This window comes from Motacilla alba, chromosome 7 (genome assembly GCF_015832195.1).
Source record: "Motacilla alba alba isolate MOTALB_02 chromosome 7, Motacilla_alba_V1.0_pri, whole genome shotgun sequence".
Lineage (NCBI taxonomy): Eukaryota > Metazoa > Chordata > Aves > Passeriformes > Motacillidae > Motacilla > Motacilla alba.
In genome coordinates, this window is record NC_052022.1 from 20611948 (window position 1) to 20639833 (window position 27886).

General features: G+C 39.3%; 1 protein-coding gene across 3 annotated transcripts in view; it reads left to right on the forward strand.

Moving 5' to 3' along the window:
* The first annotated feature begins 4531 nt into the window (after positions 1 to 4531).
* RAPGEF4 (Rap guanine nucleotide exchange factor 4) overlaps positions 4532 to 27886 on the forward strand; it is a 150886-nt gene continuing 127531 nt past the window's right edge. For 2 of the 3 annotated variants that reach the window (XM_038142848.1, XM_038142849.1), the window contains exons 1-4: positions 4533 to 4868; positions 16397 to 16539; positions 17597 to 17685; positions 26347 to 26493. In XM_038142848.1, coding sequence (XP_037998776.1) covers positions 4804 to 4868; positions 16397 to 16539; positions 17597 to 17685; positions 26347 to 26493 — 444 coding nt within the window. In that variant the 5' untranslated portion in view covers positions 4533 to 4803. Of the gene's footprint in view, positions 4869 to 16396; positions 16540 to 17596; positions 17686 to 26346; positions 26494 to 27886 lie in introns of all 3 variants that reach the window. The other variant, XR_005257603.1, reaches the window with a different exon arrangement.

Consider the following 27886-nt stretch of genomic DNA (forward strand, 5'->3'; position numbering starts at 1 on the left):
GCAGGTAAAGAAAACCACTTTTTTTTTTAGCCTTTGATGAAAAGCTAAGAAATATAGCAAAGCTGGCAGGGAAGGATAAAGGAATAAGAAACTAGACATATAGACAAGAAGAACTTTAATGTGCTTTTGTACTTTGGGTGAAAGAATGACTGAATAATTACAACCTAATAATTAATTCTATTAGCCATGGTAAGTATGTTCCAGAGAAAGTAAGACATTTGAGCTGACAATGCAATGTGGACAAGGCACAATGGAGTTTCTAAGTGCATGCTTTGTGTTCTAAATGAACACTTGTAGGGTCAGGCCCAGAGGCAGCACAGCTGCTTTCAGGCAGTGAGGAGCTGAAATAACCTGTCAGGCTCTTGTGGGTATGTGGAGAGCCAGCCTAGCACTCCATGAATCCCACTCCTATGACTGGGCACAAAGCCAGACCCTCTTCATCGTGCCTTTGATTCAGCTCCTGCTGATCAGTTTGATTTGGGTCCATTAAGAAGCACGGATGTGTCTGCCCTGTACTCCCAGAATAAGGAGCAGGCTAGGTGGGTCTAGTGTGGAACCAAGTCCTACTGTCTCCATAATATTGTACTGAAAAGGGTCACAGTGCAGCCTGAGCCTGCCTTGTATCTTAGGCAACTGTAAAGTACTTCCCTGATATTTATCATCTTGAAATTCCTTATGTTGTCTTGGGTTCTGCACACAGAATTTTGTTTTCACACGGTATGTTGATATTATGTGCCCATAATAAAGCAATGAGAAATTAACATTTATTAAATGCATTAAAGCATTGCATCTTCAGAGAACTATACTTCACTAGCTAATTGCTCTTTACAATACTCTTGTGACTAAGTTAGAACTGTTTATTTATGTCAATAGACTTTCCTGTGAACTAACTGGGGAGTTATCCTGAGTAAGTGAGGAGAAGAGGAACAAGAAAAAGACAGAACACAGAATGATGCAGGAAGGAAAGGAAATCCTTAATTGTTGTGAAACTCTCTTGCTAGGTTATTGTATGCTGTTTTGTTTTTTTTTAGCACTGAAGAGGAGAATTATTATGTTACTCTACAGGACAGTTTTATGAATACATGCATTGGTTTAAAGTATGCACATCATCACATCTTTTGCAGCCCTCACAGCATACAAACCCCAAAGGAACTCGCAGGTTTCTGTGTCTTTATTCCACTACAGGCTGATGACTCCTTTGAAGTCCATAGGTGTTGTGTGTGTACAGTTGAACCATTTTGGTTCCTACAACCCTAACCACACTGAACGTGGCACTGCTCTACTCTAAACATGAATCACAGTCCTGTCAGTCTCCATCTTTCTCCCAAGACTTCTGTGTGATACATGAATTCGAACTATTGCTTGAGGTAGAATTTCTGTCCTCATTCCGGACTTCCAATTTGAATTGGCTTCCATGTAACAATACAAAACATGCTTAAAATCTGCTTCAGTGAAATTATTACTGCAGTTACTTGAAACTCCTTGAAGTTTTTGGTATAATTGGTGGTATAAAAAGTTCTTCACAGTAGCTCTCCTTTGTACTCTATTACTATGTAATCTTAATAAACCAAATAGGTAATTTTTTTCAAGCTCTTACAACTATGATTTAGTCTTCCGGTTCATATTTTTCCACAGCAAATTTCTAATTGAAGAGACTTAATTTTTTTCTGGAAAACTTTAGCAAGATCTAATTGGCTGCATTTGAGTAAAAGTGAGGGAATGAGTATTTGTACTAGCCAGAAAAAGCAAAGAACAGTCAAAGTAGTAAATTCAAAATTATTTGCCTTATGTCCCATAATGTAAACAGCAGTTTAGACCCTGCACATTTGAACTCTTATTCTCACAGGCATGGGATAACTTGAAGGCTGGCTGATTTCTCATTTTCTGTGGTTTAAGGTGCTCTTAAGAGCATGGCCCTGTAACTCCTTCCTAAACTGTGGAAAGTTAAAAGGCCACTTGATCTTTCACATACCTCAGCTGGCAATTCTCCATTTCTCAGCAGCAATCTCCTTTGAAAGCAGCCACCATTTTAATTTTTTGGGTGCATAATGACATCTCAGATTATAAAAAGTCCCATTAGCCTTCTGTTCAATAAGGAGAAATTAAATCTCAAATAGATTTTTAAATAATTTTTTTCAAAAAAGTGTATGGCTTAGGAATGGGCACTGTGAGGCAGCAGAAGGAGGTACAGGGAATAAACTAATGAAGTGTGCTTTAGCATTTTCTTTCTAGAATATGTTCTCACAAGGGAGTGGGCACTTGACTCCATTAACATAAGGCCAATACTCTAAAATTATGTTTCCTAGGCTTGTTATGGTCTGAATTCTTAAGAGTCACAGGATAATCTGTATTCTGTTTGACTTGTCATGTGAGATGTAATGCTTATTTGGTACTTTTCATTGCAAGAGAATGTGAACTGTCCTGGGGTCAGAGATTTCTGATTTCAATAGTCAGGAGCTTGTGACATTTCTGCGCAGTTTGGAGATTCTTTGGTTGACACAGGCTGATACCTGAACTACTCAAATATTTATTCCTTGCTGTCTATGTTTCTCTGAGAAGTTTCACTTGTGTCTTAATTAGAAAGCTACATGATTACTCATAACACAAATGCCAGCGTTAATTTTGGCTGTCTTGCTCTAATTGTTCTCTAATTGGGACACTTCTGAACGAAGTATGGACGCAGGCAGGGTTCCTGGCTCACTCTGGGCATGTCTAACTTACACAATCCACGAAGTGTTAAAATCTCTTTCGGTGGTTACTCCACAAAAAGATATCCATCTTTGAGTGGTGTCTGCCCACAGCCGAGCACGTGAGCAACATCCCCTTTTTGCCGACGCGCAACGCGTTCCTTGGAAGCCGAAGCGCTGCTAACTACAGCGGGCTGTCCCAGGACACGACAGCTGTCCGGCCGAGGGCAGGCTCCCGGCACCGACACCCGTAGTGAGAGGCGGCGCTGCCGGGGTCGCTCGGAGCACTCTCCCGCCCCGCTGCCGCCGCTTCCCGCCCGCCCCGCTCCCGAAGGCGGCGCCGCTCGGCTGCCCTCTGGCGGCCGGGCCGGGGCGCGGCGCTGAGGAATGCTTTCCATCGAAGTACAAAACTAGGGAGCTGTATTGATTCGTCTGCCATGGACATACCGTGCTATAAATCATTAATTTGATTGAGAATTTAGAGCTCCTTACCTCTCAAGCTCTGGTTCTACTGGCTCTCAAACAATTGCATATTGACAAATGAACAGTGTTGATTTTCCTCAAGTAGATTGATTGCTTAGATGCAAAAAAATTCTTTTTTTTCCTCCCCAAGGATAATAGCAAAGGAAGAGCTGCAGCTTTGATCTCACTGACTGGAAGCATCTTCTATTCCTCTGGCATGCACTTAAATTTTTTTTTTTTTTTGAGGCAAAATGAAAGAATTGCCTTTTGTGGCATTCTCCTCTGCTATGCCAATTTCTTAGCTGTATCCATTTAGCAAAAGGGAGCTTTAGATACATTTTCTTAGATTTTTCATCATACTATTCAGTATCCCAATGTTAAAAGTTCTTTCTTTTAGAGTGCTAAAGAAGCTGCGGCAGCAAGGCAACCAACTAAAAGGCAGATGTGAAATGCGAAGTCGCACATGTATTTAAAAAATTACTTCGTACAACCAAAGAAATTATAACAGAGGGTACAGAACATAACCCATGGAGAAATCTGAAAGGCACTGGCATATGATCACCATTTGAATCAATCATTTGTCCCTACACCATAGAGCATAGAGGAGTTAGGAGCCTGAAGGAAGGCACAGTTTGAGTTTTACTGTGCTGTCACCTACCTGTAACCCCAAACATCCTGCTGAGATTCGTACAGCCTCCTACCCTTCTCAAGAGGTACTCAAGGCAATTTGCATTGACTGTAAGTGGAAACTCATGGTCATAAACTGATTACTTGGAAGACACTATCTAGAACCTGAAACAATTTATAGCAAATATTTCATAGAAAATACTTAATGTAGAATTTGCAAAGCAGGGAGAGCTGTTCTGCTCTCCTTCCTTTCCTCACCAGTTTTAAAATCATATAAACATGAGTATCATTGAAAGCCCTGCGCTTTGCAGGCCACACACACACAACAGAAGGCCGTGGGTGGGTGTTTCACTGTACACTGGACCCACCTTTCTCATACTATGTGTTGGGTTCCTTCCAAGTGCCAAATCCTCTTCACAGGCTATGCTGCCCAGCTCATTTTTCACGCACAAGAAATGAGAGACTCTGGCACACAGTTTCATGGGAGATGACAGTGGACTGGAGGAAGGGTCCAGGAAAAATCCTGAAACGCGGACTGCACCTTCACTCACCTATTGTGCGTTTATTGCGGGGGACGGGGCAGACACACAATGCTCTGGAGCGCCGATAAAATACTCCTGAGCTGCTTATTTCAATTAAAACGCTTGTATTGCCCCTCCAATTGAAACCAAGTCAAGGTGAAGCAAGGGGAGGGATCACTAAGCTGGCTTCAGGTGTGGGCACGGAGGAGGACACCACCTTTTAGAAGGGGAGTGACTTCTTTCCGCCCCCTCCCCGGGCCGCTCCCTGCCGGCTGCGCTGAAGCCGGGCTGGGTATCTCGGCCGCCGCAGGTCGCGGACCCGTGAGGGCGGCGGGCGCACCCGTGAGGGCGGCGGGCGGACCCGCTCGGCCGCTGCGGCGGGGCCTGGGCGAGCCCATCGCGCCGCGCGCGCGGGAGGGAGCGAGGACGGACGGACGGACCGACCGGCGAGCGGGCGGGGGGAGCCGCCGCCAGCCGGGTGCGCGGCAACCTGATCCCGGTCCAACATGGTCGCCGCTCACGCCTCCCATTCCTCGTCCTCCGGCGAGTGGATCGCGTGCCTGGATAAAAGGTATCGGCCTCTTCCCAGGAGCGGCTGCTGAGGGATGCTGTGTGCATGCATGTATATGTATGTGCCTGCGCTGACGCCCCCCATCCCCGCTCTCCATCAAATCCTGCCTTACATAAGGGGCGTGCAGGTGGGAAGGAAAACGCCTGGGGGAAGCTGGGGCGGCGGGCAAGGATGAGGGCTGGAAATACTCCGGGCAGCGGAGGGGACAGGCGGTCCCCATAGGGATTGCTGCTCCCCGCCGGGAAGATACTGCACGTGGTGGAGGAGGGGGAGCTTCGGGGCGGGGAGAGGGCCTGGGGCTGCCAGCCGGGGACCCGCCGTATCGGCCACGGCAGACCCGCTGCATTTTGCCCTCACCCGCCCTCACCTGCCCTCAGGGCGCACCGGCCGCTGCCTCCCCTCCGCTCGGCACATCGCCCCCGCCTCCCGCAGCGGCCGCACAGCCCCCGCCCAGCATCGTCGCAAGGCGGACGGGAGAGGACGAGTCCCTCTCGTCCCCGCTGCGGCGCCCCCGGGCCCGCGGTTGTCCCCCGGCCGCGGGTCAGGTGCCGGCGGGCGGCGGCCCCGCGCGGGTGGGAGGCACGGCTGGCTGACGTGTGCTCAGAGGTGGAGTGCGCGCTGCCAAAAATACGGGCAAATTATTATTACTGAAAAAGTAGCGTTAAAAATTCTCTGCAGTGCTTCCTCTCGGGTGCTGCAGCCCCAAGTCTCGCAATGCCGAGTCGCGTGGCGGGTGGTTTGAATGCCCTTTGCTGTATTCATAGCTTTGATTCTTGGATTAGTTCAGAAGTCATTTAATGTCTGAACACTCACTGTATCTCCTGTGGTCTAGGAATTAAGTTAACAAAAATGTAGACCATAGATAGCCCATGGAGCTCGAAAGAAAGCTATCAGAGAGAATTCCTTTACGTGGTGGGTGGCAGTTAGCTGAGCATCCTGAGCCAGCTTTTGACAGGTGGTATCATTCGGGCTGTGCTGTGGAGAGAACCCTTTGTGCACATAGAGGGGACCTTCCCCTTCTCATAGTTTCCGCCCTTTTCAGGTAACTCTTAGTCTTGTAGGACTGCACTTATGATTAGGTTTTCGTTAACTGTCCAGGTAGCAAACCATAAGTTAATGGAACTTTTGGGCTAGACATTCTAGATACCTACCATAGACACTGATCCTCCTGTGTAACATGTGACTTAAGACTAACCTCTTAGAGATCAAATAATGTGTATAAATGTTGAAAGCACTCCTAAAGTGAATACAAACAGAACTGTTGATGGTGATCTAGCCGTCTGAGAACCAAAGTAAGGCCTCTCTGTAAACTGGCGTTGAGCGGATGCGAAAGCGAGTATGAGTCCCAGTACTTTTAGATTGGTGATTCTGTCATTTCTGTTTTCCTACATGCAATACACTATGAGATCCAAATCGTGAACTAAAATTCAGGGCTTAATGAAGTACATAGCCTTGGGGAGTAGACAATGTATTTAGGAAACATATGTGTGGCATTTAATTTAGAAATAAGCTGACCCTTTCTGTAACACAAATTTCATTAGCACTATTAAGATGAAACTTTCCTTTCCGTTTTTGTTGTTTGGAGTAAGCTAGTAGCACCAATTTATGGAGTGGAAAGAATCAGTTCCAAGTGCTCTTAAGAATTATGGCTTACCCTTTCCAAGAAGGCAGCCTATATGTAGGACAAACCCATAACATGAAAGATTGTAGGTTTTTTCCTGGTCTCTGATGTGCTCTGCTTTGTGATCATAGAAAGTACAATTATGCATTTTATTCTGGTTTTCCACCTAAAAACATAGATAATGTGTTTTTAAATTAACTTACACACTTGTGTTTCTAAAGTGTATTTATTTTCTATAGCTAATCTTACCAGTGTAGTAATTTGAATTATTATCAATGTCTGTGTATTTTAAACCTTTTAAAAATTGTACAGCATTTTCTATCCCAAGTGTGAATTCTGTGAATATGGGATCATTTAATGAGTAGATTCTCTATAGAGTACCATGTGTTTTTACTAAATAATAAATTTGTTTTAATATGTTTAAATCAATGAATATATTTCCAGGAGGAAAACAGTTCTAAAACTGGTATGCTTTAGAATGTTAAGTGACCCTCAACAAAGACAATTAAAATAACATGTAACATGGACTATGCAATATAATTACCTGGAAAAAAAATTCAAAATGGAAATAGCAAAGTACATCATGTGTAGAAATTATGTATTTTGTATTTGTTCTTTAAGTTTTTCCCCAAATCATGTGTCAAAGTGGAACTACTAACATTTAAAATTAGAGCACATATAAAAATGAAGAACTGCCAAAATGTTTCAGGATAAATGTTATTACTGTGTAGGGTACCGGTGGGCTACCAGTGCTTTGTCCATGTGTAGTTGTCCAGCTTCCATGTGTAGTTACTGGCCACAAAAGTCAAAGATCCACACTTAAAAATCAAATACATGGGACTGTATTTATATATAAAGTTACAAGTGTAAAGGTAAAGAAAATTTCAGAACACTGTGCTCTATTGAGAATATTTAATTTTTGCAGGAGAGAGAGAGGATCAGCAGTGAGCAGCTGTACATCATGGTTATACCTGGAGATACGAATAATTTTTCTCTTGAGGAAACCAGTCCTTTTAAATTTGAAGTAATAGTTGCCTTGCACTGATTTCTTAGGGAGCAGAAGTATCCCTCTAATCTTAGCACTTTTCTGTATGTCTGCTCTGCACATAATTTAAAAAGGGGCACTGATTTATGCATGTGTGTACAGTTAACTTAGGAAGAATGTCTTCTCTATTCTCATGTGTTCCTTCACACCAAAAACCATCTGACCAGACAATTTCCATGTTGACGATATCTTTACTGAATGGTAGACAAAGTATTTTTCACATAACTGTTATTTCTCTAAATCTGGTCACATTTATGAATTCAGTTACTGGTTTTAATTAGATTCAGATGCGAGCTTTTAGGGATGTACAGCATGCACAACTGCTAGAGATCCCAGGATTTCATACCTGGCTATGGCATCTGGTGTTTTTCTCTGAATTAAATGTAACCTTCAGTGCCTTAACACACTGGAGGAGTGGATCACAGGGCAAATGTAGAATTTCACTGGCCTGTTGTGTTAAGAATGTTATGATCTTTGTCTAATGACTTCAAAATTATTTAAGTAGGAATGGGCTTTTCAAGGACGTATGGTGCATACTGAGCCTCTATAACCTTGTCTTCCTTGTTAGTCTTGCATCATTTATGTTTAAAAAATCTGAAATAATGCATACTGGGTAATATCTCAGACCTGTTCCTCCCAAAGATTTGAATGTTAATTCAGATTGAAGCTACGTAAAAGCAACATATTTGAATCAGGATCTGTTTTTTTAATTCAGTGTATCACGTATTTGAAATGCAAGCTTTGTTTGCTTAGTAGTAAACAAGGATCCCTTGTGAGTGTACAGATAGGCTAGAATAAAGAATTGATATTCTGGGAGAATTGTTGTAGAATAAATACAGAAAATGCTTGTCATCCTCTGTAACCTTTAATTATGTCAAAGATAATGGGATATAGATTTATAATCAGGCAATATTATGAATACAGTTGCATTATGATGCTATTTTATTTAAAAATATATTTTTTGTGCAATTGGTAAAACTTACACTGTCTTCTATAGAAATTCCTCCCTTTCTTTTTATTTGTAACAAATCCATAGGAATATCCCCATTTTCATAGTTTGCATCTGAACAAAATCATGGATATACACTGCAGTTCCGGTTGGCTTGTGTGCTTCATGTTTTCCCTCTGTGTGCTGTGTGACTAAGCTGGGATATGCTTGGATCAAGTCTGTGTGGGGATATAGCAGCAGAAGGCACTGCAGTGGATGTGGAAGCTCAGAGCTGTACAGACATAGCCCAAGTGCTTTCTAGCGCTCATGTGAGGGTGCAGTCTTCTGAGAGCGAAAGGTGCAGTCTTTGATGAATAATAGAAAAGCCTTTTCCTTTCCATGTTTTCTTAGAAAAACCAAAATAATTGTTTGTAGGTCTGTGCATTTCATCAAATATGTGAATTCTGATTAAATCCTAGTGAGAGCTGGAGTTGTATTTTAAATGAACTTTTATTTTTGCTCTCTGGTTTACACATTTGCAGTATCGGCTTCCATTTGTTACATGTGATTGCAGTAAGTTACACACTTGCACCGTGGACAGGTATTAAGAGGAAGAGAAAGTGATTACCCCAGCGTGTGTAAACATTGTCATAGCCCACCAGAGCAAGGCAGCATGTGCACATTGGACAGTTAGGACATGATACACTAAAATTTAGTTGGTAGGCTTGTGAAGTGGCTGCACGATTGGCGTGCTACATGTGCACCTGTAGGTTTTCTCTTTCACCAGATGATACTGGAAACACGTTTACTGGAAACTCTCATTGCCTGAGTTCTTTCTGACATGTTGTTAGGATTTGATCTCTAAAATCCTATCCTCTTTTATAGCAAAATTTCATATTCCAGCAAAGCAATAAAAAACCCAACAAACCAGCTAATTGAAATTGTGCCCTCAAAGTCAGGTGTTCACCAGATAATTTCCAAATACAAGTATTTTTCTTATCTAGCATGACATCTGTTTTTGTCTCCATCTTACAGTTTTCTGCATTTAACAAAGCTTACCATTCTAATGATGCTTCCTTTGTGCTGTATTTTCTGCTCTGTGTTTGGCATGATCAGTTACTATTTCTGCTGCGTTATCAATATCCATGAATGTTTCCTGAACTGACTTTCCCTTTCATCTTTGAATTTGTCAGTTGTCAAAATGCATGCAAATGTAAATCTGTAAAACTTATTTCATTAGTGCTGTAAATTTTAAATTTTCACTGGCTGTTACAATGCAGATCCTAAATCGGGAAAGGTGCATTTGGCATGGTGTTATTGGTGAATAGTGGAGACCAGAGTTTGAATTGAGGGATATCATCACTTGCATATTGTTCAATTACAGATTTCATTTGCAGTGTATTTCGGAGTCTGTCTTCATATTAAAGTGCTTTTAATGTTTATTATGAACCACAGTGCTGGTTAATGTAATTTCATCTGGATTTACTTCTGTCAAATGGAATTTTAACTGTCCTGAGCTCCAGTTTATGTTTATGAAATTTGGAGGTTTAATTCAATAAGATTTAGTCACATCTTGATTGCAAAGCATCCGTAATATATAAAGATTCTCACAAATGAAGGAACATAATTCTGCATTTTGATTTCTCTTGAATTATTCTGTCCTTCTAGACAGCAAATGAAGGTGGAAAAGAGTCTATTTCCTACTAGATCTGTATTTTTCAGGTAGTGTATTTTTAACTTGAGAGAAATCTTTATGAATATAATCAGTTAATAAATACATCTTTTGCCATTCCACTGTATATACAGATCTAAGAATTGATCTTTTGGAAGGATGCATAATTGGTACATCAGGGTATGTAAAGAAATGAGCACACTTGGTTGCTCTGTTTAACTCTCCAATAATTTTTCAGTGTATTGATCAAAGTTATTTAATTGAGTAATATGATAATGAGGTAGGTAAAGGAGAGTCCCCTATATTTGCCTTCCTTTTGTCCTCATCAAAGAAGACAGAACTCAACTCTAACAAATTCTGTCTGCCTGCAGCTGGCAGCCAGTCAGTCTGCATTTGACTGGCTGGCCATTCAGTACCTGTATAGAGCAGGATTGTCTACAGTATTTCTTGTACCTTATGTAGCAGGACCTGAGAGATTGTCTCAGGGATTCTCAGTGTAGGTGACAGTAGTAATTAACTGAAAACTAAGCATGAGCAATTTTACTTGTATTGCTTTTTTTTTTTTTTTGTTTAATCTAAACTCCAGAATGATTTAGGTGTGTAAAGTCCTAGGAAACAGTTTTTAAATAAAATTCTATTTCCTCTTTGTTAGCGGAAATGAGAGTTGGAATCCCAAAGTCTCTTAAAATGACATTCAAGAGAAAAGAATAGTAATGTGATTATTGTTTAAAAGCCTTATGATGAGGCTTTCCCCATGGCAAGTGAAAGAGGATCTCAAATGTGAGTGTTGAAAACAGATTTGGTAATACCACTGTAAAAAGTGAAAAGTGCTTTTGGTGGGAGTTAATTGTCTTCTGTTGCCATTGAAGTAAGCCCTTATCTGGAAACTACTTCAGATTAAAAGTAACTTCATTTATTGTTAGCATTTAAGTTCCTTACTACAGGTCTAAAAGGCTTTGATAGATCACTGATATTCCACTCTTAAACTTTCCTTTCTCGAAGAGAAGTGAAAAGTCAAAGAGCCTTACAGCATTGTGTGGAGGAGAGAGTTGCAGTATTGTCCTGCTCTCCCTAAGGGAAGATGGTCTGTTGGTCCTGGTGTTTTTCTGCATCCTACAGCATTGTTTTTCTGCATGTCAGGAAAGGACAGAATAAAGTACAAGGAGCATAGAGAAGTGATCTGGTTTTAATTGACATTCCTTGGTGCTGTCTACTTGCTCATGTTTCGCAGCTGAATATATTTTAAAGTGCTATTAAATTCACTAAATGCCCTATGGTAGCGGTTACTGGTACTTTCCAGCTCATAGAAATACATAGAAATGCCTTTGTATCCTTGCATTGATGCTTTGGCTTTAACCCAGCGATGAACTTGTTTTGTCTGTTCCAGTGTTTAAGATGTTTTCTACAGTCTCAACAGTGGAAGAAATAGATCCATCTGCTCATCTTTCGTGGGCTGCTCATTGCTGTCTGATTTGAAATACTGCTGTTTTAAAAAGTTAAAAAGATCAAGGGAAGGGAATTCAATGCTTTCATTCAGTTAGAGCACAATTCAGGTTTTTGAACACATTTTATAGAAATAAACATTTTAAAATTCTAAAGGCATCTTGTCAAAGAAGGTAAAACCACATATTCTGTTTTGTTTTTTTTTCTCAAATGTCAAACCCACTATGAGAAAGAACCTAAAGAAAATGACATTTGGTAACAAATTTCTAGTTTATAACTAGATTAGATTAATGAAAGCAAATCAAAAAACTCCAACTTGTTTATTTCTTCTAGAAAGAAGTCTATTATAACATCTTTTATAAGATGTTATTTTTTATCTTTTAACATCTTAAGCGTCTTTTATAACAAGTCTTTTATAACATCCTACATAAACATTCAAATACTTTATCTTAAAAACACTAAATCAAAATAAGGTTCTTTTATAAAGCTATGTATATTACGTGTGAGCAGAAATATTTTGCCCAGGTTGTGTATGTGAAGAATTGTAACAGTTATCCTCTGTCTGTATTTGAACTTTGAGCTTGAGTAGTTTATGTTTAAAAATACAAGAGAGAATTATAGAATGGCTTGGGTTGGAGAGGACCTTAGATTGTCTCATTCCAACCCCTCTTGCCATGGGCAGGGGCAGCCTCCACTAGACCAGGTTGCTCAGGGCTCTAGCCAACCTGGCCTTCAACACTGCCAGGGATGGAGCATCCATGGTGTCTCTGGGCAAACTGTTCCCGTGCCTCATCACCACCAGAGTTTGAAATGTATTCCTAATATCTAATTTCAACCTACCCTCTTGCAGTTTAAAAATGTTGCCCCTTGATCTGTCACTACATGTCTTGTCCTTCTGCAGCTTTCTTGTAGGCCCCATTAAGTACTGGAAGGTGCTCTAAAATCTCCTTGGAGCCTTCTCTTCTCTCTCAGCCTATGTTCATAGGAGAGGAGCTCCAGCCCTCTCATCACCTTCATGCTCCTCCTCTGGACTTGCTCCAGCAGGTTCATGTCCTTATTATGTTGGGGGTTCCAGAGCTGAGTGCAGTGCTCCATGTGGGGGTCTCATGAGAGCAGAGTAGAAGGGGTGAATTATCTCCCTGGACCTGCTGGCCATGCTGCTTTTTATGTGGTTGGCTTTCAGGGCTGCCAGCACTGCCAGCTCATGTTGAGCTTAACAGCCTTATGAGGATAGACTTGGGGCAGATATTCTTTATAATTGTCTTTCATAGGTAGTCAAGCAGACATTGTCAAGAAATTTGTTTTGTCTCTATAAAATATGCTCCTGAAATCTTCGCATCCTAATAAGGAGGGGTAAAATAATCTTTAAAAATGCCTTATTGACATAATTGAATAGAAATGTGTGACTGGAATCGATGCTATCACTTTATATGTATGCTGTGATGTTGTATTGAAGAAGCTGAAGATAGATGATATCTTGTGTGAAAACATTACTGCCAACTAATCACTTACTATGCTATGAAGAGGCAAATTAGTAATATAAATAAGAAGGCATTTTGGGGTCAAACAAAGCAGGAAAGCTTGTAGGGTAGTGAAAATAAATTACTCTTGCTTTTCATCCATTGCTAATAATTTATTTAGTTGCCTTGCTTTGCAACTTTTGAAGTGCCCCCTTGGCTTTGGCTACAGTGAAATGAGATGTCAGTGCAGTTAGACTTAAAATTTATTTTAAAGTGGGTGGGATGGTCTAGGGAGGAGGTGCTTCACTTGCCTTAAAATGCTTTTACTCCAGCTCATACATCTACCAAATGAGAGCTGGAGAATCTTAATTGATTTAATACATTTGTTTATACTTTTAGATTAACCTATGATCCTAATCCCATACATTGGTCTTGAGATTTCAGAAATGGGTATAGGACCATTTTCTGCTTTAGCAGAAGATCAAGTGCTAGCTGAAGACCCACTCAAATGCATTTCTTGACTTTGTTTGCTCATGGATATGAGATTGGAACTCTGCAGCATCAGCAGTGAAGGGATACTTCAGTAGCATCAGCATCAATGTAACAGAGCAGAACGGCAATAAATCTACACCAGCAGTAGTTTAGCAGAGGAGGGCTAAGCTCAGTGAGATAGAACAACAGTGGCGATCGCAGAGAACTGTTTAGGTACTCTGATGAGGTATCTGGAAAAGTCTTTCCAGGGGCTTTTGGAGCCATATTGGGAGTGTAGGAGTATTCCTTGGGATTGACTTTTGCAGCATAGTTTTATGTTCTGGGGAATGGTTCCTTTTTGGATTGATACCATTGCCTTTTTTAAGTGTGACTACAGTGAAAATAAAGCTTGAATAATTCTCCATCTGCCATCAGTAGTATTTTTCTATTAATATATTGAATCATTAATGATCTAAGGATATTATATTATAACATTAGCTCTTTAAGTATTACTCCCAACGATGCTTTACAAAAAACAAGTTTACAGTAAGATAGCTATTATGAAGAAATAAATTTATGTTGTCCTGTCCGGTTTATGTTCCAGGTTAGGGAGCATGTACTTAGGAAACAGAAAACAAAATGTGGCCTCATAAATAGATTAATGTTAAGTTAATGATAATTAATGTCAAGTTAATGATAGTTGCAAGTTACCATGATGATAATTTTATTAAAAGATGCTTTGTAGAAAGTGGTCAAACTTTGCCTGAGGTTTGCAGGCCTGTGGAAAGCAGTTAATTGATGCCATGGTTCATTTTTCTCAGTAACTAATACTTGGCTTTTGAAACCAGATTCATTGCTATAGATTATAAACACTTAGTAGAAATGAGTTTGAGTGCTACTTATACCACTTTTACACTGCAGTCTGAAATTTTACCATGGCAAAATTTCATGTGCTCCTAAGGATAAGGGCCACCTCAGCATGGGAAACCTGTTGTTAATTCCTTACTCCTCACCACTGAGGACATTTCCCAGGAGCTCTGAAAAAAATTCAAAGACATCTTGTCAAACAAATTGAATCCTTGTTAATTTTTATGAATAAGAATTCATTATCTTAACCAAACAGCTAAATCTTGAACTGGATGATTTTCTGAGAATGATCTCACCTTTTTGAGTTGTTGGGTTTTGCTGTTATTTTTGAGAATCTGTAAATTAAGGTAGTCAGTGTTTCAAGAGTTAGTGTAGTTTGGGTAGGGATCTTGTATAAGTAGATTGTAAATCTGTTTGCAAGCTGCACCTCCTAATCTTCTTAAAAGGATTTTGACAAGAGAGTTAATGCTTATTAGTACTTGTCAGCTAGTGCACAGTCAAGAAAAAAAGAAATGGGTGAAAATCTTACATGAAATATTTCAAAAGAGAGCTATTGTAATTGACTGTAGTTTGAAGTGGTAAGAGGATGTCACTGTGATGTAGAAGCAAGTGCATACACCAGAGAATTATTATTCTCATCTGTAGTTAATAAGGTTAAATTGGAGTATAAACGAGGATAGAGATTTAATCCCTCCTAGACATAATTTGATAAGAAAGATGAAATACTGAGATTCAATGGAAGTAGATTTGGGTTTCTTCATTGTGTCAAAGATTTGGATTCCTTAAAGTCTTTGATTTCAAAGAGGAATCTTTAAAAAATCATGTTGGAAGGAGTGCTTACACTGTTAGTATAACAATAAGATGAATAAGGATATGTATTTGTGAACTTAGTCTTCGTTCATTGTAGCTACCTAACTTCTGTTCAAGCATATCCACTGGTGAAAAGGACATTTTTGTCAGTAAAATTAAGTAGCAACATTTGAGTGAGTGATAAGTCTAATGATTACTAGCATAACTCTTTCTGTTATGCCTTTATACATGAATAATTTCTTCATCTGATCGAGCACGATGTCCTAGGAAAATTCTGTTTCTTTTAGTCCTTAGTGGTTTGCATTTAGTCTGTTATAATTTGTTTTTCTAATGCTGTCAGCTAGTGTTTGGCTTACCTGCTGATTCATAATATTTGATAATCACATTTAAAGTGTGTTACAGAGCTAATTCACTTTATTTTCCTAAATATGTAGTAATATGCTGAAGCTGCTGAACTGCTGGTCTGAATGCTACTTTGTTGTTGAGAATTCTGCAGTTTTATTTTTCTTGAAATCTTGTTTTTTTTAAAGGTGTTGCTGTCAAAAGTTTAAAATATTTTAAATATTGGCATTAAAACTTGTGACTGTTACCGATGAAACATTAAGATTCTTGCTTGCAAATTTAATTTGTCCAACATTGAGACAGAAACTTCGAGAATATACTCTTCGTGGAAGAGTATTAAAGTCTTCCTTCTTCCTTGAAAGTGAGAAGAGGAAAGTCAGTTTATAGTCAGTAAAATAGTCAGCAGAAGAGAAGCTTGGATGTAGGAGTTACTGTTGCTGTCTAATGCTTTCCATTTAGCCAGATAGAGACCATTTGTTTTGGGCACTGATTCCACGGACCTCTTGTGTGTTTGGACATCTGTTTGTTAAGGTTTTCTTACAAACCTAAAACTATAGGTTTTTTATATCATTCTAAGATCTTTAGGATAAGGACTGTATCATCGTATATGTTTGTACAGTGATGCTGCATTGAGACTTTGGTGCTAAGTGGGCTTCTGGACACTGCCTGTGTTGAAATGATAAGAATCATGCTCAAGTTGATAAAGGGCAGTTGTTGGGATGTCTTGGAAGGACTTCATTATGTAGTTGTAAAATGCATTTTAATTTGTTTATATTATGGTGTGATATTTAATGCAAACATTTTAAAGTTTGATGCATGCTGGTGGGGATGTTTCTCTGATTAAGCCCTTGTCTTTTGTGTTCTTTCAGGCCTTTGGAACGTTCTAGTGAAGATGTAGATATAATATTCACACGACTGAAAGAAGTGAAAGCTTTTGAGAAATTTCATCCAAACCTTCTCCAGCAGATATGTCTCTGTGGATATTATGAAAATCTGGAAAAAGGAATCACATGTAAGACAACTCATATGAATATGTATTTTATGTAGATAAACTTGGGGGCTAGACTGTTACTGCCTTTAGGAGATTGATGAGAGCAGAATCAGTGGAATGTTTACAGTCACAGTCATGGGGCAAGGCAGGGCTAAAGTGCTGCTTGCTCTACAGATGCAGTGTGTAGTGAATCTATGGTAACAAGGCATACAGTAGGATGTAAGACTCTGCCACTGTTCTGTTGAAAGATTACAAGCCAGTCATTGGACTTAAGCCTCATTCTTCCCCTGTAAATGTATTATCGATGGCTTTTGCCAGTGCTTTGTGCTGTCAGGGGCAAAGGTATGTCAGTGAGGCACATCACTGATAGCGTGTGGTTTCCAGGCACCCTAGCACAAGCCAGACCTGCAGAGCTGCAGCAGCTCCATGGCAGCCCGTGAGCCTGATGTAGGTGCACACCTGTGCTTGGTCTGTGAAGCTGAGATGGAAATAAGTGGTAGTCCTGTGATGGGAATGCATACCAGGGGAGTAGCTGATAAAAATCTGTGGTATTAGTAAAGTCTCAGAAACACCTCAGGTAAATCTGGCATGCAGCACTGGGGTTTGCTTAGAATAACAGCGATTTTGATGCTTGTAATCATGCAGTTGGAACTCCTGGACATCAAAGTCTTGCAGTTGCTGTTCAGCCAGAACTCTTACTGAATTCAGTGGTAGCTGTGTCTGCACTGGAAGATTCTGAATTTAAAAGGAACATTGTTCAGAAAAACTTTTTCCTTGTTTGTTTTGTTTCTTTGGTTGGTTAATTAGCTAAGAGAACAGTAGAACAGAAGCAAACTGGGGAGAGGTGAATTAGGTCTATGTGCTTTCATTGTTTCCATAGTGTATTGACTAGTTTACTAAAATACATGCTTTCTGGTGTCACTGGAAGTATTACTGTAATAGTAAATAAGTAATCTCATATGGCAAAATGTGTAGTGCCAGCAGTGACTGCAGTATTGCAGTAATATGTGAGAAAATGTTTATTACTGTTGCTAAACTTAAAGTGATAACTCTTATTTACAAGATTTCATCTTTCCAGTATTCCGTCAGGGTGATATTGGGACGAATTGGTATGCTGTCCTGACAGGGTCACTGGATGTGAAGGTGTCTGATACAAGCAACCACCAGGTAAAATAGATTTTTCATTGCAACCATCTGGTCAGTAGTACAAAGGAAGAATATAATTTATGGTGAGGTAGATAACGACACATTCTAAACAGGTGTTTTGTCATATCCCAAGGATATATATGTTTCTCTGAGTCTCTTTTAGTATTAGTTGTCCTAAGTCTAAGGAAGGCAAACCATGCCAGTGATTTCAAGAAACTGAAATGTAATGCTCTGGAAATGGTCTACATTTTAATGTGAAAGAAGACTCCTCTGTCTTTTCTAGTAGTGCTATTGAAGTTGTGCTAATGATCGGAGTGTTGTTAATTCATTCCCTAGAAATATTTTAATTCAGTTCTTGTTCAGGAAGTTCAAAGTGAACCCCCACCAGCAGTGCAGTCTAATAACAGCATAATGCAGTCTCCACTGCAGAAATGGGGAAGTAGTGTAGTAGCAGCAGACTATTGGAACTGCTACCATGTTGGACAAGAAGGCCTATAGGTAATACCTATTCAGTGTTAAGAAACAGAAGAACAAGTAAGATTCTCCTCAAATTTATAGTGGTTTCTCAGTATCTTGGTGCTCCTGGATTTATAAAATTTAGAGTAAATAAAAATCCAAAGGGATGAGATACTTCTTCTAGAGTCTCCCATAAATGTTGTTTGATGTCATGTACTTGCTGCTGTGTACTTAGTCTTCTGGGAAAGTATCCTGTCCCTTCCCTGCTCCCATGTTTGAGACCAGTGATTGTCCAATGATGTAGCTCAGCATGGGGTTGTACCTCTGATAAGGAACTCATTGTGCCTTTGCAGGAGTAGTATAGCTACCCAGGACTACTACCCATTTTCCCCACCTGGATTGAATATAGCATGTGTTGCGGGTATTCTTTGCCCAAAGTTTGGCTGATTGGGAAAAGTTTTTGCTCATAGCAGAAACTGGATTTCTTTCACTTTGTTGAGCATCGCATCACCATTGAAAGTGGGTCAGAATTCAAGTCAAGGCAGTATGTGAGTATTGGGTTTTTCTATTTCCTGCAGTAGAATGGTAGATGCAAAAGGAACTTCTTTCATATTATTTTTAGCAACCTCTTCACCGTACTTAGTAGAGATTGATTGAGAGTATAATTAGCTTAATTTGAGCAATTCTTGGCGTGGCCTGGCTGTCATTGGTATTGTCACAATTTGGAACAGTACTGGGTTCTTATGAGATCCTTTTCTGTGGATGTCTAAAGCAATCAGGATTTTCCGGTGTTTGCCAAAAGATGGCACTACACTGTTGTGAAGAATCAATGCTCTTTACTCAGAAAGTAATACATCTGCACAATCTGGATGTTAAATTAAGAATCTCTTTGGAGTGTTGATTTGTTCCATTAGATGGAGTATGGAACACTTCAGTTTCTTAATGAATATAATGTAAATATTTTTTTCTGCTTGCTCAGGTTAAATTCATTTTCCTGCCAGTAGGAAGCTGTTGAACTACAATTAATGTAATTCTAGTTCTAGAAATTATATTCTGTAGTTATTTCTTATCTCACATTTCCTTCTCACATGAACAATGAAGTGAATTCTTACCACTCCCTAGTTGCCCTAGAACATAACCTCACTGCCAAAAACATGGCATCCCATGCATTTACCGTTCCTGTCTGGATATATTTCATGTTTGGGGACTCCTAAATACTTTTTGAGTCCAACATTTTCTCTGGTTTTGCTCCAGCTTGGGGTTTATACCACGCCCCTCCTTGCTCATTCTTGGTCTCCTTCTCATTCTCCTGGATGTGGTACCTGTACAGTCTTGCATGTACTTGCTTGTTGGCCTGGTACTGGTCATTCTTGAAATTGAAGTACTTGGTAGCACTCCCTGCCTACTGTGCTCTCTACAAACCCAGATGATGGAGGCAATACGGTGTTGTATTGCTGTCAGGGCAGCCCTGGCACTCTCAGTTGACAGCACTGTGCTCCCAGCTGGGGATGGGTGACCAGTGCTTAAGATGTAGGGGTACTTGAAGCACATTTTCCCATCACATCAGCCAGGAGCGAAGGTCCTTTGCAAAGTGAGAATAATGACTAATTGCTCTGCGGTTACTATTATACCATAAATGGCACTAATGCTAATGAGAAACTTCAGCAGAGCAGGACAGATACAGATGTTTACCTGAGTTTAGAAGTTTGTAGACTCAGGTAAGAGTACAGGATTATTCTGTCTTTCTAGTAGGAGAGAAGCTAACTTGGTATTTAGGTTCCTATTGGTTAAAATGTCTTTAGACATGACTAATTAATTGGGATACCGTTAAGTACTTCAGATAAACAGGAGGTTTTAGATGACCTCCTGAGTTTTCTTGCAGCTTGAATTATCCTATGATTATATGATGATGCCTACAGTGTTAATGTAAATACAGAAGATCAATTCTCTTGATTAAAAATATGAGTCTCATTTTGCTAGGTGTATATCTGTGTGCTTGGGAAACTTAAATTTCATCAAGCCTAGGAATTAATGCATTGTGTAACAGGTACCATGTGCTACCTCTCTGTGCACTTAACTTTGGTGATTGGTAGCTTTTTCCCATTAGAAGTGCAGTGTATATTAGTGTAAGTTATTGTGCACCTGGTCTCTACTAAAAATCTCTTAATAGCCTTTGTTCCTACAGAGGCATGTAGGAACGTGTCTTGTACTAGAAATTAAATCTTAATGTACTAGTGGATCAAGAATTCAGTGTAGCTAGTGAGGTATTAATTCACACACATTCTTGCTGCACAGCAGCTTACTAATGCAGATACCTGTGATTTCTCTCAGAAAATATTAGTAAAACTGATTAGGACCAAGTTGAGAATTCATGTAAACAGAAATATTGATACTAGCTTTTATTTGATATTACAATAACAGGAGATATTACATCTGTTGTTTTAAGGGCTTTAATAGAGACAGACACAGTTATTTAGGCCCTCATAAAGCCTTGCTTTCACACTGGTTTGGGAGAGTCCTTTCCGCTTGCAAAGCTGTGTTCTGTCACGAGAGGGCAATGTTAGAACACAAAGCAAACCCGAGCGCGGGCAGGGTTCGGTGCTGCAATGGATACTTTGTAAATCGTGTTCGGCTATTTAACATACACACCTGTTTCAAGAGTTTGGCCAGAGAAAATTTTGCTGTTACTGTTAGTTTTGTGGCACCGAGCTGGTAAAATGTGCTGGTAATTTCATCTGCCATTGGAATGGCTACAGAGATTTGACAGGATTGCTCATCCAGTGCATCCTGAGTGGAGTCTGCTGTCTGTGAAAACTATTAATGGATTTTTCTGGGCATTCAACAATCAAGAAGAGATCAAAGAGGACTTTTTCTAAGGTGAAAACGTCTCACTGTGAATTCCAGAGGTAACTGTAATGAACTGTTTTGGTCTTGCCTCAACTTGTTTGTAACAAATACCCTGATAAATACAGTACTTAAAAGTCATAGAAAAATATATTTAAGCTACCTTCAAAATAAACAGAAAATGCAGCCTCTGTAGAATATATCAGAAAGAGGTCTTTGCCCTCAGTTATCAGATTCTGAATTTCATTTTTATTTGGCACTGTTGCCTACCCAATGTTGAGATATCTAGTAATAGATGTTTCTCTTAGAGATATTCCTGGTTTGGTGTTGTCTTAAAAACATTGCTGACAAATTGCCTTGTGTATGTTTCATTTTTGAACTATGTTTTGAAGCTGAACAGTCTAAGGATGACTGTTGGCAATGTCTCAGAATAAAGCTGGGAATAAATGCATTGTGACAAAAGCATCAGTGTTACAAGGTTGTTAGATTCTGCAACACTGAGTTTCTGAATTCAGAGCCTTTTACCCCAAAGATTTTTCTGATAAACTGTGAACGAATGAAGAGAAAAAAGACAAAGACCAAATAGTAATTTGATCTTCTGGGTTTTTTTCTCTATTTTGCCAGCTGAATTATAGTGTGTGCCGGGGCCTTTTGCCTGCTTATCTTGCCTGTGTTATGGTGGAGTTTTTTAGGCAGGTCAGTTTTTAAAAACAGACCAAATTGAACATAGAGCATTGACTTAAAAAACAATTAGCCTGTTTTAGAAAAGCTATAAAAGGAGGAGCTGTGAGTGCTTGGATGGTACAGCAGTGTCAGCTGTAAGAAGATGCAGAGGGCTGGGGATGAAAAGCCAAATAAGTTAGTGGGGTTGCTGAGAAGAATGACTGTGAAGAAAGAGGTTCAGATGTTCATGTAAAAAATGGAAGAATTTCACAGCTCTTTGAAACTGAGGACAAAGGAGGTGTGTGATAAGATGAAGTGGCAGCAAGGAAAAGGATTTAAACAGGGTAGTCCTTGCAATACTGCTTTCAGCATGTAAATGCCATTATGTATTTAGGAGATAACCTATGTGAAGTTGTGACATAGGTTTGTACTGTAGTTAGTAGTATAAATATGCCTAAGCTAGTTTTAAATTATTTAGTTTGAGCATGAGAACTGCTTTACCCATTGTAACACAGAGATTGGCTGAACTAATCTACTAAGCTGAGAAGCAGAGTGTGTTGGCTCATACTGAGCTCCAGTGTTGTGGTCGTGCTAATTTTGGTTTTGAACTTTGCTTGTTGGAAGTTAATACAGAAAAATAATTTCACTTCTCTCTGTCAGGTGATGTAGTAAAACATCTAAGACATTGCAGGTAGCTTTTAGAAGATCAGATAGAAAGGTATGGAAATAATGAATGTGGTATTACAGTACAGTTAATCTGAACCATATATATTTTAATTAGGTACTACAAGAGAAGTTGCTCACAATTTTTGTAGAAGCATAATGCCTTCTTTAAGCAAATAACCTTGTCTTGTGTAAAGAGGGTGGCCTAACGTGTTTGCAGACTGCAGTTTTAGTCTGTTCAGAAGGTAATTTTATGTTATTGTTAGAAATAGTTTGATAAGGATTTCTTGTATGAATGGCTGAAACACTCAAGTGAACGTGATGAAACAGAAAAATCACTTCATAGTTTACTTTCGTGTATATCCTTAGTTTCTCTGTTATAACAGGAAATTTTTGCTGAGGACAAACTGAACTGTGTCAAAGTAATAATAAACAAACATCTCAAAATGCCAGCTTTTGCAAAACTCCAGTTAAACATAGAGATAGTATGATGTCCTAGAGAGACACAGATAGACAGGTGAGATAAAGATGCAAGGTGTAGAAAAATGATGAAATCAAAAACAATCTAACTACATCAGCTCCCTTATAAACTCAAAATGTTGAACAAACTAAAATTTCAAAGGAACATCCCCAATCCCTTTGGGCCTAGCACTAGTAATGTTTTTCCCTGTTTTCTTAATTTCTCTTTCTGACGCCATGATTTTATTTACACATGGTACAAAAATTCTGTTTGCCAGCTTGAGAAATGGAAGGCGTCACAAGTTAAGGAGGAGGGATACGGGATGATCCTTGAGATAGTGGGGAAGGGAATAAAGCAGAGCCTTTTTTCTGATTCTCATTCATTCCATAAAATGGTCTTGCAAATTCAATAATGTTTTGGATTGAATTGGGGGGGTGGTGGTGAGGGAAAGGCTTAAGAATGCTTTCCCTGCATGTGTCTCATGTGGCAGTAAGAGTCAGTGAATACACAAACAGCCTCTGATTTGAACGCTACTGTTTTATAGTGTGTACAGAGGACAGACAGCAATGGAAGCAATTTCATCTTTGTAAGTCTCTAATACTGCCTTTTAAATAGCTGTGTGAATGTTAGCTGGTTACCAGCCACTAGAACACCCTGCTGCTTCTGGGATTGCAGAGGGGAGCAGCAACAGGGAGTTTTGAGCTGCCAGCAATCCTCCTGAAGTCTTCACTGAACAGCAGGAGATTCTTGAGTGTAAGGTTAACAGGCATAATAGGAAACACACCTGATTCCCCAGGAGGCTGGAGATGTATAAACAAGGGGTAGCGAGAAAATGGGGCTCTGAAGCCTCGAAGAAGGCATATAGGTCTGCACCCCAGCGGGCTGTGAAACTGCATTTCTGTGGAGAACTGTGATGGCTGGGGAAAAAAATCTGAAAGAACTTGATGTGACACATTAGGTTTTAGCTTTTATATTTTTCAGATTCTGTACTGCTTTATTGTGTAGTTCTTAGCTTCATATTAAGGGATGGTAAGCTCTCTTCACAGAGTAGCTAGAAAAAACAATTCCTTCTCTAGCTGGGGACCAAGGACAACTGATCCAAACTTCAGGCCCAAGATAATAAACAAGGTGGACTCAAGAGAGAGAAACAAGAAGGATGGGACTTCATAACTTAAAGCTATAACTGGGCAATTAACTCCAATAGGCTAATGGATCAGAACTTATAAAAGTGAGAGACCTTGTGACCAGTTGTCCATTTTGTGACCATTTTGGTTCATCTTGGGTGTAACCCTGGCTGGGCTTTGTACTGCCCAAGGTGTATCCATTGAGGCCTTTTAATAAATAGCTGCTTTATTCTTTAACTCCATCTAGCCTCTGTTCTAGGTCAGCCTTAACAAGGCATTGGATGGAAGCTTGGATTTTCCTTTAATAGAAAGGTCCTACCAAAGTAGATAGGACCATTCCAGCCTCTTGACCTATCATCCCACCATGTTAATTTATCTCTTAAGCTTAACAACTGCCTCATCAGAAGTTATCTTATAAAGTAATTTCTTAACCAACAATTATCCTTTTTTCTTCTTATGTCTGTTCTGTCATTAAAGATTATTCTTTAGGGTTGCAAACAGTCAGAGAAGGGGAAATGTTTAAAATGAGTTATATTTTTTGAAGGGAGGGGAGTGAGTGAGAAGTTAGAAGATGTAAACAACATTTATGATCCACCTACAGGAGAAGTTTCTTTTATGTCAGGCTGTTTGGTTGTCCTGTCCTGAACAGAGCTCTTTTATCTGAACTTTCTGAATAGGATTGAGAATAATATATTGTATATCTGGAGATCAAATTTTGTATGAGCAGTAGCCCCATTTTCTCTGTGGCTCTACTGAATACCACTGTGAGTATCATAGCATGCACAGAGTGTTTCAGCTCTGAAAGGTAGGCTTGGGAAGGCAGATTTCAGTGTATAAACAGTATTTTAGTCTGTTTGTAGAGGCTTCTATTTAGGTGCCTAGGTGCTCATTCCCGAATATCCTTTCTTTTAAAGAAAATCTGTTCTTACTTTCCTTCCTTGAAAATTTATTTCTGACAGTTGGTAAATTTTTCCTAGATCTTCTCTGAGACATAATTGATTTTGTTTTCCTGAACACACAATTTTATATGGTAACATCTGTGTAAGAGCAATTTGCTATGGTTCAGGGAACTGGACTATTATGGGCTTTTGTCTTTGTATTGCAATTACAAAGCTACTAACCTTATCCTAATAACATTTGCCTATTATGACTTATTAGATGCATGAAAGAAAAGCAGGGCAATTCTAAAACCAGAAAATGATGCTGAAACACGCTCACGCATCTCTCCTGGATTATCGGCCATGAGGATAACAAACGTTTCTGCTTTTATTTTTGTAGATGTTGCATGAATCCTACGTTTCAGAATTAAACTAGACTTCTCACGTTGTATCAAGTAAAGTTAGCATGTGTTTTTATATGTTTATTTGTAATTGTCTATGTGCATATGCAATACATTTTCCTTTGTTAAGTACAGTTTGTATGATTTTAAATTTTTTATGCTGTTGCTAATTTTTTAAATTATTTAACAGACCATCAGATAAGGCCCATCTCAGAAAAAAGACATGTGAGTGTTCAGCTTCAAGCCTGTGATGAAGAACAAAGCAACGTTTGAGCTGAAAATAGACCATGTATCTAAAGATCTTGATTCAAGCAAGTTGTTTAATGGCTACTTGTTTTCTCTGCAGTAGCTCATAATTTTTATTGGAACTACTACAGAGGAGTTCCTGGCCAAGGGAGATTCATTTAGATATCATTTAGTATGGCATGTGCTCATATAGTCTCCTTTGAAGTGGACTTTGCTGCTTGTTTAAGACCTTCTAATTGCTCTGTACATGGATCCATTTCTTCCAGGTTGTTTGAACTTTAATAGTTTTCTTGAAATCCTTGATTTAGGTGAAAATAATTTTTTTTGGTCTGGTAGTTAATTGACAAACATCCATTAACAAATGAAAGATTTGCTGGCATTTTCAGCAGAAGGGCCAGGAGTTGGTTTAAAGCTACACGCACATTGCTTGTATAATAGAGAAATGCAATATAAATACAACAGGATATTAGAATTGAAAGTTACGTTTACAGAACAGAAAACGTAACAGGTGAATTTTCTTTCTGATGAAGGTAGCCTGTGTAGGACAGAAGTTTATTTCCCAAGATTGCGTTTCTGATTCTAGTTACCTTCTCATCACCTCTGACATTTCTAAAGTTCTTATCATCACAGCGGTGTTTAGAGATAGATTAACAAAGATCATAGGTTTTTGTAAAGATGAAAGTGATTCTTGTGTTCTGAGATTTGCATTCAGAAATGTCTAATTCAGCTGATGAATATAGAAAACAGAAGTCCCACTTGTTTCCATGTTAAAGCTTCCTATGTTGTTTACCAGCATATTGATTTTTTTTGTTGATGACGCTTAAATTAATTTTCTTTTTAAGCAGATTGCTGAAGAATCTCAAGGCAGTGCTATTAAAAATAAGACACAGAAACTCTCAACACGTCCTGAAATGTTTAATGTGTCCTTCTTTTTTTTTGAATCAAAGGATGCTGTGACGATATGCACTCTTGGAATAGGAACTGCTTTTGGAGAGTCCATTCTGGATAACACTCCTCGCCATGCTACCATTGTTACCAGGGAACATAGTGAGCTCCTTCGAATTGAGCAGAAGGACTTCAAAGCACTTTGGGAGGTAAGTTCAGATTTATTTGCAGTTAATGCAGAAAAAAATGCCTTGACCTTGGAAGTATTTGCAAGATAGTATTCTTGCATCGCACGTTGGACTAGCCCTTGTTGCTGCCGGCACGTGCAGCCCCGGGATGGAATCAGCCGGGAGTGTGGCAATAAAATAAAAGAAGGGATGGGGACGACTAAAGTGCTGGAAATGGAAAGCTTTAATGTAGATAAGAGAAGGTGCACAAGGGCGCAACCCAAAACACAAACAGCGCAGCTCTACAGAGCTCCTTTAGAAGACCCCCAAATGGCACAAACACAGCCTTATATAAACATTATCTGAGGAACAGAAACAATACCTTATATGGAACTCAAGATGAACTAATCTGAGGGCAGGGTTCAGAACATAATCTCATACGGAATAACTTAATCTGCATAATGTTCCCATCATCCTTTTCTTCTCCCTCACTTCTCACTGTAATCTTTCTAGAGATTTCTCATCTTAGCTTCTCAGTGTCCAGGGTCTAATATTGTTACTTGCTGCATGGTTGGCCAACAGCCCGTCCTCTCCAGGACGGACAACCACATAGTATGATGACATTTATATTATAAGCAAGTATTATTATTTTAAATTTGTTTGGAAAAAAAAAGAAAGTTTTTACTTCTCTTTAGTGCTTCATATTATGTATGATTACATACTCCTGTATTTCTTTTTTGTGGGCCTCTTGTAATGAAATAACTTAGGTGGTAGAATTTCTGGTAGAATTTATTTATATACTGCAGATGTTGCTCTCTTAGCCTTAATTTTGCTTTTATTGCCAGCTTTTATGAGGAGAGTCTATTCTTATTATACTCTGAAATTTTAAATTATTCTCATTTACTCCTGTCTCATCACCAGCTGTAAGGGGTTTAGAATTTGCAGATGGATCAAGATCACTTAAAAATTGACTTACTGATTACGTGTGAATTCCCTTAAAACTTTCCTTTGTGGAGAACATACTGCTGAGGTTCTTCATTCTGTAGTCTGTCTACTTTGGTATCCATGCAGAGAAGACTTCATTAATATGTTGCTGCAGAAAGTTACTGAACTTGAATCTGTTTGCATTTTTGCAAGCACCACATTTGGTTTGAAAAGTGTTGTGGGAACTGGAAGGCATCCTGTTGGCCTGGCCCACACTATTGCCAATTTGTACTTCCAGCTTGTTTGAAATGGTGACTGTACAAGTGTAGGTGTTGTGCAGAGCTGCCAGATGGTGTGACAGTGTCCTAAAGTTGCAGGTCTAGGATAATATTTAATCTAATTATATTTAAGAAATAGGTGCTGGTTCTAACATTTTAGTTCAGCTGCTAACTGTGGATGGATGGATTTTTTTCTTTCTGTTTTCCTGTGAAAGAGCAGTATTACACTGCAA